The 9,438-nt window shown below is 35.2% G+C and overlaps 2 protein-coding genes and 1 non-coding gene across 4 annotated transcripts; all 3 read right to left on the bottom strand.

Annotated features, from left to right (window-relative positions):
* Window positions 1-243: 243 nt before the first annotated feature.
* On the bottom strand, window positions 244-302 carry Y44A6B.5. Its single transcript, NR_070295.1, has one exon. It is a non-coding gene; the product is annotated as an Unclassified non-coding RNA Y44A6B.5 (non-coding RNA).
* Window positions 303-3,522: 3,220 nt separating this feature from the next.
* Window positions 3,523-5,707, bottom strand: srxa-15 (the record flags this gene model as incomplete). Of its 2 annotated transcripts, NM_075588.3 has the most annotated exons (7): window positions 3,523-3,744; window positions 3,790-3,953; window positions 4,354-4,477; window positions 4,526-4,633; window positions 4,687-4,856; window positions 4,903-5,016; window positions 5,518-5,707. In NM_075588.3, 7 exons carry the CDS (start codon window positions 5,612-5,614, stop codon window positions 3,547-3,549), a joined length of 975 nt encoding a protein of 324 aa, NP_507989.2. The 2 variants fall into 2 exon arrangements, with proteins under 2 accessions (NP_507989.2, NP_001294747.1); NM_001307818.1 differs by lacking the exon at window positions 4,354-4,477 and having other exon boundaries at window positions 3,547-3,744; window positions 4,552-4,633; window positions 5,518-5,614.
* Window positions 5,708-6,853: 1,146 nt separating this feature from the next.
* On the bottom strand, window positions 6,854-8,309 carry srxa-14 (G-protein coupled receptors family 1 profile domain-containing protein; the record flags this gene model as incomplete). Its single annotated transcript, NM_075587.2, has 6 exons — window positions 6,854-7,039; window positions 7,087-7,244; window positions 7,496-7,622; window positions 7,735-7,839; window positions 7,884-8,170; window positions 8,213-8,309. The coding sequence occupies 6 exons, from the start codon at window positions 8,307-8,309 to the stop codon at window positions 6,854-6,856; spliced, it is 960 nt and encodes a 319-aa protein (NP_507988.2).
* Between the last annotated feature and the right edge of the window lie 1,129 nt (window positions 8,310-9,438).

Raw genomic sequence — 9,438 nt, 5'->3', positions numbered from 1 at the left:
CATTGGGTGGTCAAAGTCAATGACGAAAAAAAATTATGCGCGGGATAATTTCATATTTTATCCCTTGCCTGCCACCCAGGGACAAAAAAATTTGACTTTGTGACTATTTTGATACGGTTCAACACCCACGCTAATAATATATTCCAATTTGTTTACTTTTTTCAAAAGTGAAAGTGTGTAGGGTTGCATGATTTTAGAAGACTGAATATACAAACTAAATCTACGCTTATGCCTAAACCTGGGCCTAGTTCTAAGCCTAAGCCTAAGCCTAAGTCTGAGCCGAAACATGAGCCTGAGCTTAAAGACCAAGTGTCAGTCTAGAACAAAGTTTAAACCAGGTTTCAAGCCTAATACTAACGTAAGCGGAAGTCTTAGGTTGACTAAATGTCTAAGCATAAGTTTACGAGTAATACCAGGTTTTGCTCAAGCCTAAGACTTTCTAAGCCCTAACCGTAGCTTAAGTCTGGGCCTAGGTTTAAACCGCGGCCTACAACCGAAAATGAAACTTTTTGAATAAATAGGCAACAAGACAGAAAATTGAGCGATTCGCGTGGCGTTCACGTTCAATTCCATTACAAAATTGACTCTTTTTTTATTCAAGTGTCTTCTCCCCCGTCTCATTCACCACACACCTCCAACACCACAAGAAGGTACATAGCAGGAGATTTCTGGAGACACGAGACACCTATGTGTCAAGAACATAATCGTCCCGCGGAGTCATTTTTTTCGCAAATTTGTGTTGGTTCCTAAAGCAGTGAGAATTGTTGGGAAGGGAACGAAGAGGACGGCGGCGACGACAAGTTGTATTTAGTTGGGAAGATGAAGAGAGGATGTGTGTCAAATTGACGAGTTGTCAGATGATAGAAGGAAGTTCTCGAATCGAGATTTTAATCAAATATGTTTTTTGCGGAGGGAAAAAATATCACAGCAGGTTTCACACAGGCAGGTGTAGGCTTAGGCTCTGGCTCGAGGTTTTTTATGTAAGCTCAGGCTCAATTGTGAGCTGCGCCTTAAGTTTTAACTTAGGTTTTGACTAAGACTCATGCTGAGACCTAGTTTTAGATCTAGGGTTTATGATTCAGACTAAATCCCAGGTTTGAATCTATAAACTCAGAAATCAAACGTAACATTTTGTTTAGGCTTATGCTAAAAAGATAAGTTCAAACTTGAGATTTAGGACTAATTTTTGGTTTAGGTTGAGGCTTAGCTAAAGCTCGGCTAAAGCTAAGTCTTGGGTGTTGCATTTGGATTGAGTCTAGATCTATATTCATGATTTAGCTTAACGTAGGCTGCAAACATTAGGTTTCAAGCTCAGGCTTCAGGTGTTTTTCTAGTTTACAACAAGGCCCTAAGCTTTAAGATTCAGGCTTGAAGTCTCTGTTCTGCAAAAAAGTATTATTTATTTTCCGTAAACATTGTGGTCCAAAAATCCAAACTACAAACTTTCATCAAAGTTGCTACACAAAATGTTTATACGGGCGCCTCCCAACAAGTTTATGTCCAACAAGTGTTCCATGGTCCGAAAAGGGTGTGAAAGGAGACCGGACCCGGATTATTGTATTACGCACGTCGTAAACATTTTGAAAACATGCTTTTGGGTAGTAGGAAAAGATTACTAGAAGGAGATCATAAATTTTCAATTAGTTGAAGGAATGGGGGACTAATTATGATTAAAAGTGGTCATCTCATAGATATTGATGGGTGCTTATTAGATGATGATTATGATAATGAGAATTTTGATGAGAATATGTTAATTAGACTGTATTTTGAAACCTTATATGTTGATGTTTCAAAATCAATCAGATTTTTTCAACAAAAAACCAGACAAAGTGAGATAAAAATTTCGAAAGTTATTCAACAAGTTCCGCTGCACGTCATGACAGTTATGACATTTCTAGGACAAAAAGCTCATTGAGCACATAAATATGGGTACGGCACCCGCCAGACAGCTGTCTCAATTCACACACATAAGAATATTTGTCTGCACTCAACTGCGTTTACTACCATAACACTCATTTTCCCGCGCTCCCGAAAATTTGGGGGCCCCATTAAAATTTTCATGTCCTCCATTCTCCAGTTGGGTGCTAATTAGAAAATTTGGAAAATTTGGAAAATTTGGAATGAACGAACTACAGTAACCACTAGAGTAATCTAATTTTCAAACACCATGCCATTTTTTGGGGGCAGCAACGCAATCTGCTAATAGTCCTCCTCTGCAAATCAAATAAAGTGAAATTGATATGGGTATCGAGAGCACGCATTCAAGTGGTCCTGGACCTCCGAGATTAGATTATGTGCTCATCGACTCTGGGGAGAAGGGTCAACAGGCAATTAGTCAAGTGTTTTTAGAGATTTTTTTGAAAATTAAGATTACAGTGGATAGTAAAGTCTAAAGCCTAAGTATAGACTCAAAGCTTGAGTTAGGGCTTAAGCCTCAGTCTAAGTTTAAGCGTAAGCCTAAGCCTAAACCCAAGCCTAAAACCTGAAACTCCTAGTCTCTAGACTACGAAAAGCCATAAAAATGTGAAAAATATACATAACGTACCGTACTTTGAATAATAATAATACACAAATCAAAAAATCATGCATAAAAATTCGAGAAGCGTGACGCCAGTATATACAGGATCATGATTTGGGGGATAGGCTTGTGGCCTTCATCACCACGGCGCAAGAATTAGCATAATCACGGTTCGCCACGCGGATTTTGTAGATCCCCCCCCTGCCTCATAATTATACTGTACTAGCATATCGAATCACTTCCGCCGTAATGAACACCACTCCATGCAACAGGTCTTTTGGAAATTTAGGAGACTTTTCGAAATTTTGTTTGATATGGGAACTGCAAGAATTCAAATGAAAAATTGATACACTACATATATTCCAAAAATTGTAAAAATGAAGTGATGATAGTCTCCTATTGAACTACTTGAGAATCACTTGAGAGTGTAAATTGCCTAAACATCCCCTGCGAATGAGCATACATTCCGCCCCGTTCCAAATGCAATGGACATATGGATACTCATCTCATTGCCCAGATTATATTTGTTTTTCGATATATTCATGAAGATGGATGAGGCAATTGGGGTAGGTAACGGATAGGGGTTAGGTAGCGTTTGAAGCTTTGAGGCTTGAAATGGATTCAGGAAAGGAAAAACTGGAGTTCTTTTTTCGAATCTTGGCAAAGCGTTTTTTGAAGAAAAACATTAAAAATTGAATTTGCCACTCAAAAAAACTTGAAAACGGTTGAAATTGAACATTGAGCCATTTTCTTGAATTTTATTTGAAATTGTTTTGTTTCATAACAATTGGTCTCAAAGCCAAGTTTTCATTTTTGTGAAGCGTGACGTTACACACTACAAACTACACAATCAAAAGACAAGACAGCGCATGGTGTCAGGTTGTCCCATCACGGTTTGATCTACAATAAATACGGGAACTTTTCCCCAGAAAAGTGTGAGCACGTTCTTAACCGTGCGACAACAGTTGGAATTTTTAGATCACTCGTGAAGGGGCAGTGTGATATATTTTTATTGCAATTACAATGAATCAAACAAGTACAGTTGTAGTAGTAGGAGTTCGATGACCAGCTTTTCCTTTCAATAAGTTCAATACTTTTTGTAAAATCAGTTTTCGTATCGCCGGAGTTCCAACAAAATACAGCAAAAAGCAGAGCAGCGAAATCGTGGACACTCTTGAATAAAATATGAACCGGCGAACAGTTTCGGATAAAGCCAGAAAGTCTTTCTGTAGTTATTGAATTGAAATTGTGTCTGAAACTGAAAAGCTTACCACGAAAACTCTCAAAAGAAGCCCTGTAAGTTCATACAAGAATAGAAACGAGGTTGTAATAGTTGAATGTAGCAATAGGCACCGATCGAAACTTTGCCGGCTTTTTGACCGGGTTGCTAGTGGTGGGAGTTGATGCACATTGGATGTAGATGAAATTGAGACTACTGAAATATATTCAAGAATTTTAGAAAAGTTTGATGTGTGAAATTAAAAAAGTTCAAAATATTATCAGTGCAGCTTATGGAATTAAAACGAATATTCAGGTTCTTGAGTTAAGAAAAAAACAATTTGTTTTTTGATTTTTCATAATTTCGGCAAAAAGTTTTGGCATTTTTGAAAAAAGTTGCATTATGATATTCGGACATTTTGGCACCATACAAGTAGTTTTCAACACTTTCCCCACTGGCGCTACTCCACCTTTAACTGCAAAGTTTAAAACAATCGAAAAATTTTGACTGAATTTTTTAGTTTAAAAAAGTGTTTTCTAATTTCAAGATAAAATTGTCTCAACATTTTATACTAATTTTATCTGTTGATTCTAGAAGTAAAAGTTTAAAAACTGACTATTAAGCCTCCTCCTTCTCAGAGCTTCTCCACGCTTAGCTGCTAAATATAAAAGTACAATAGCGTTAATTGACATGGTTATAACAGGTATCAAAATTAAATAATTATTTTGAATTGCGGTTATCTGAAATAGATGGTTAAAGTTAGTTGTTCTTTTTCTTGTAACCTATACCGGATGTATTTCTTCGTGACAGTCACCTTGAAAGCTTAGATTTCGTTGGTTGATGTTGACAGGGCAACTTGATAAAAAAGGAATTATCAATATAATAAGTGAGATTACCTAAAATATATTCTTGTATAAAAAATTCCACAATTAAAAATTGATAAACTGACCCCAAAACCGCTACAAACCAGCCACACTCTTCGATCCGTGACCAGTTTGCTCGCTGGACGTTTTATCGAATGAGCACGTTGTAGTGTCATAAGAATAGTTAGGTAGAATATGTGCTCATAGAAAAATGTACCAACTATTGTCAAGGAGGAACCGGCAAATCGGCGAAATTCTGAAATATTGGGAAATTTCGGAAAAAAAGTAACATTGAAAAGTACCAAAGTAGACTTTATCGTCCAAGACAATAGGTATTATAAATGTTATCAAAATAAGAAAAGTGTCCATTGAATTTGCAATTATCGTGTTATATATGTATATTGTTGGGAACTTAGCTGAAAACGTGGAGATTTTTTACCAAGAAGCTTCAAAAAAGTTTATTCACAGTTTTACCAGTTGTTATAGCTAGTTTCCGGTTTTCATATCGTAAATTAGGAAGTCGTCAAAAAACTTCTTTTTTTTTTCATTAATTTTCAATAATCTTGTAATATTTGTTATTCAAACACGTTATTTGAAATTTATATAAACTTTCTTATTGTTTTTTTTAGATTTTCTCATTTTTTCAAATATCTTCCAGTGAAGTTTGAAAGAGCTGAATTGTTCTCGATTTCTGGAGAAAATTTGAGACCCGTCAATTAAAAAAAAAATTTCTGTGAGACATTTTGATAGATGACTCAGTAATTAATATTAAAATAAATTCAAATGTTTTCAATTCATTTTAAATATAATATATTTTGACAACAATTGTAATTTTAAAAATTTTCAAAAATTTTGAAAGTATAATCTTCAATAGAACGGTTTGAGGTCGTTTGAAAGTATCAAAATCAGCCACATACATTTATCAACTTGTTTATAAATAACATGAAATACTAGTGCATTGAACAATAGAGATGTCAAATTAATAAATCCAAATACCAAAAAGAATTGAACCATTTTCAAATCCTGCAAACTAAAAGCTCTTTATCAACATATCAATGTTATAATAATAATAACAATAAGTATTATTATTATCATAAAAAGTAATAAGCTGCAGTCTAAGAAATTGGAGAGTAAAGCGAAAATGGCATTTTCTCGATTTTTTCACTTCCACCTGTTCCGCGGAATTTCGAGAAAAATGACGTTTTTGGGGCTAAGAAATCAGAAAAAGCAGGAAATAAATTCGAAAATCTCACATACTATGATGATTGAGCTAGCCAGCAGCCAAATTGATGCTTTTTGGGCTGAAAGACTTAATTGATGGTTTTTCTTATCTTCAGTTGTTTGTATTTTTGTGATTCACAGGTTTTATGTGGCTGTTGTCATAAATCATGGAATAAATTTTTCCACCTGTAACTGATAAACTTTGAAACCAAATTCCCAATCCATGAGTCATCATATCGCGAATTGCTCCAAAAAAAAACAAGCAGATCAAAAAATTAATTGCTGTTATGATGGATTTTTTATCACGAGGCCAAAAAATATGGCGGAAAAAATCATGATGAAAATAAATTGCACGTTATAAAATCACCAAAAATCACAATAAACTCAGTCACAATAATAAGTTATAAATATGTGACTACCTAGTCGTGCGAGAAAATAGTTGTCACTTCCCGATTAAAAATGTCTGTTTGCACGAGAAAGATCACAGATTAAAATTGTTTTTAAGGTAGCGTAGCGCCAATGGGGACAGTGTTAAAAACTACTTCTATGGTTCCAAAACCTTTTCAAAAAAAATTGTGTAAATAAAATTGGTGCAACTGTTGTCTTCCGAGCGTAGCCAGGTCTGCTGGTTTTTCGGTTTTTTGATAAACCGAAAAATCAAAAAATGTATTTTTTGGTTTTCCAATTTTTCGGTTTCTCGACATTCCGGTTTGCTAAAAAAAACCGAAAATCAAAAAAAAGAGTTCGGCGGCACCCTTGGCGTTGATCGAAGTTATTCTCTTAGTCCATATTTATAGATGAACGGTTTTAAATAATGTTTAAGTTTCAGTTTCCAGGTTGCTGAAAATGAAACCTTGTTAGGATGCACCCAGGATCTACCCAGGTATTAATTTATTTGCTTGAAACAACACTTTTCTAAAATGAATAGGTACTTGTTTTAAAGTATTTGGGACATTATCGAGAACTACAACTTTTTCTCAAAACTGTTCAAGATAGCAAAATAACGTTCGAAAAACGGAAACAAATAAACTGCTACATAACAATTATTGTAGTTGAATCATAGCTTCCTTTATACAACAACTTGGTTCTCTCAATCAAAAGTCGCCGAATCGAAGCAGTGCCGACAAAATATATAAAAAAACAAAACAATGCAGTAGGCGTCACTCGAATATAAAACATCCACCTTCTGATGTCTTCGGAGAGACTCATGTACTCCGCCTAAAAACGCATACACTTTAATTGCAAATTTGTACAATCTTGCTTACATTGAAAATTCGGATGAACAAGTTGCTAACTTCGTATAAGAGAAGAACTGAAGTTGTAGATATTGACTGGAAAAGAAGCATCCTCTCAAAACTTTGTCTCTGTCGAGATCGGTGAAATATTGGACGAGGTGGGTTTAAAGGCACATTGGATGTCACTGCTGAAAATTTTAAAAAATTTTTGCTTCAACCGTACATGCAATTTCCACTGTTGAACGCGCTTTACACTTCAATATAAGCACAGTGGGCTCCCAAGAGCTCCCACGCGCGGCGTCGGCGTGAGGTCGGCGTGAGGCCAGCCTTTCGCGCCTCACTCAGCTAGGAACCCTAGTTCTTCCATCTCAGAATGTATTTTCTGTTGGAAATAAAATTCTTGTTATGATCAGAACCCCTTCCTTTCAAAAAAGCTTACTACTTCCGCCGCCTGCGTTTCTCAGAACTAAACTTTTCTGCAGTGCCAGATAAAAAATCAGAGAAACGTTCAACAGCATAGTTGTAAACGGCAAAATAATCAAGTACTTGTTTTGGAGTGACGTAATCTGTAAGAGATTTTAATTTTAAGTTTGCATTTTGTTTTAGTGTTTAGGGAATCTAGAAGTTTCTATGTCACTTTCAATTTATTAATCACACAAGCTGGTGAAGAAGTCTCACAGGGTGTCTTTCTTGGCATGCGACTGCAAAGCTAAAAACTCGTTGGTTTATATTCACGGGGCAGTGAGAGAAAAATGGGATCAGCAATAGGATCCATGAGAAAATCTGGAACTTTTGGAAATTTTCAGCTTCAGCCAAGTCCAGCCTACCGCCACAATTGCACAGTAACCCCAGAGTTTTCCATTCGTGAAATGTTGATTGAATGGTTGAAATACGGCATAAATCCTTTGAATGCTCATTAGAAATGTCAAGTACAATGGGTGTTCGTAGAAAAATGTGCAATTGATTGTCAAAATCGGGCTGAGTATCGAGTTTCGAAACGCAGCATAATCCTCATCAGTCATGGTGACAGGTAATATAAATGTGATGAACATGACGATAATGTCCACTGAACTACTGATAATCATGTTATAAATGTAGACAGTTGGCAGTTTGTCTGAAATTATGTCGAGCTAAACATAAACCTCCGAAGGCTCACTTTTATCCGGTTGTGCATAGATAACACAAAATAGGTATAAGTTGAAAACAAGGGAAACAGAAAATATACTGGTGAACACAACAAATATCAAAAACATTTTTAAAATACGACCAATACTTACATTGATCTCAAAAGAGGTTTCACTGAAAAACCAACAATTGTAGTTTCCACCTGTTTCGACATGTCAAACAGAAACATCACAAGCATTTTTTTCGATGTATTATAAAAAAATGATGGCTGATCGATCAAAATTTTTTTCAGAACTTGAACTACTTTAACTATGTTGCAAGAAAGTTAGTGGTACAAAACTAGTATCACATTTTAGGTATACATTATTTCAGTTTTAATATGTAACCGTGACAATTATATAAAACTCGGAGAAAGATTTTGAATGGAGAAGCTCACAACAATCTAAATGTTACCGACTGCAAAGAAACCGATGCGTTTGTTTCTGACACAGAAGCGTACCCAATTGATTATGGTATCATTGAGAAAATCATCTATAATAATGGCTGTCCTTTTTTGAGCAAAAAAATAAATTTTTTGAAGTGTACAAAACCACTAGAAATTGAAAAATGACAATTTTAGTATTCCAAAATCAACTTTGAGTCCTCTAACTATAAAATTAACCATTGTAAAGGAGTTTCAAATTTGTGAATTTTTACAATAAGTTATTTGCCAGAAATCGGGGTCTGAAAATCGAGAAGAGGTCAGGTACACTACCCTTGTTTGTTATCTGTGTGAAATTCTTTCTAACATTTTTAATGTTGTAAAATTTTCAAAATAAGCTTTAAACTATGAAGTAAAAACGTTATTTTTATATTATTTGGACTTAGAAAAGGACTCGGTCATAAATGCCGAAATCTAGCTGTTGACTAATAAAACGCATTTTTGTTCAATACCAACTTTACGAGACCTTTTCTAAAAAAGTCTCAAAATTTTCAAACAACTTCAGTTGTACCAGAAATGGCTAAAATGTTTTGGTTTTTCTTGATTTTTTGCTCTCCAAACCTTATCACAGCTGAGCTTAAATTGATGATAGTATACGGACAAATATCTGGTAATACCACTAGCAGGTTTATTCTCAATTCCTGGGAAGACTGTTTGAAAATTTGTTTTTGGGATTCTAATTGTTTGGTAATTTTAGATTCAGAAAACGTCCCGGTAATTATCAACTCCTAATTTTTCACACAGGCCGTGCAAAAAAAAAACAGAAGGATGTCAGC

Source organism: Caenorhabditis elegans, chromosome V, assembly GCF_000002985.6.
Source record: "Caenorhabditis elegans chromosome V".
Lineage (NCBI taxonomy): Eukaryota > Metazoa > Nematoda > Chromadorea > Rhabditida > Rhabditidae > Caenorhabditis > Caenorhabditis elegans.
Note: the sequence above shows the minus strand (reverse complement) of the source record. Positions and strands in the feature narration are given on the sequence as shown.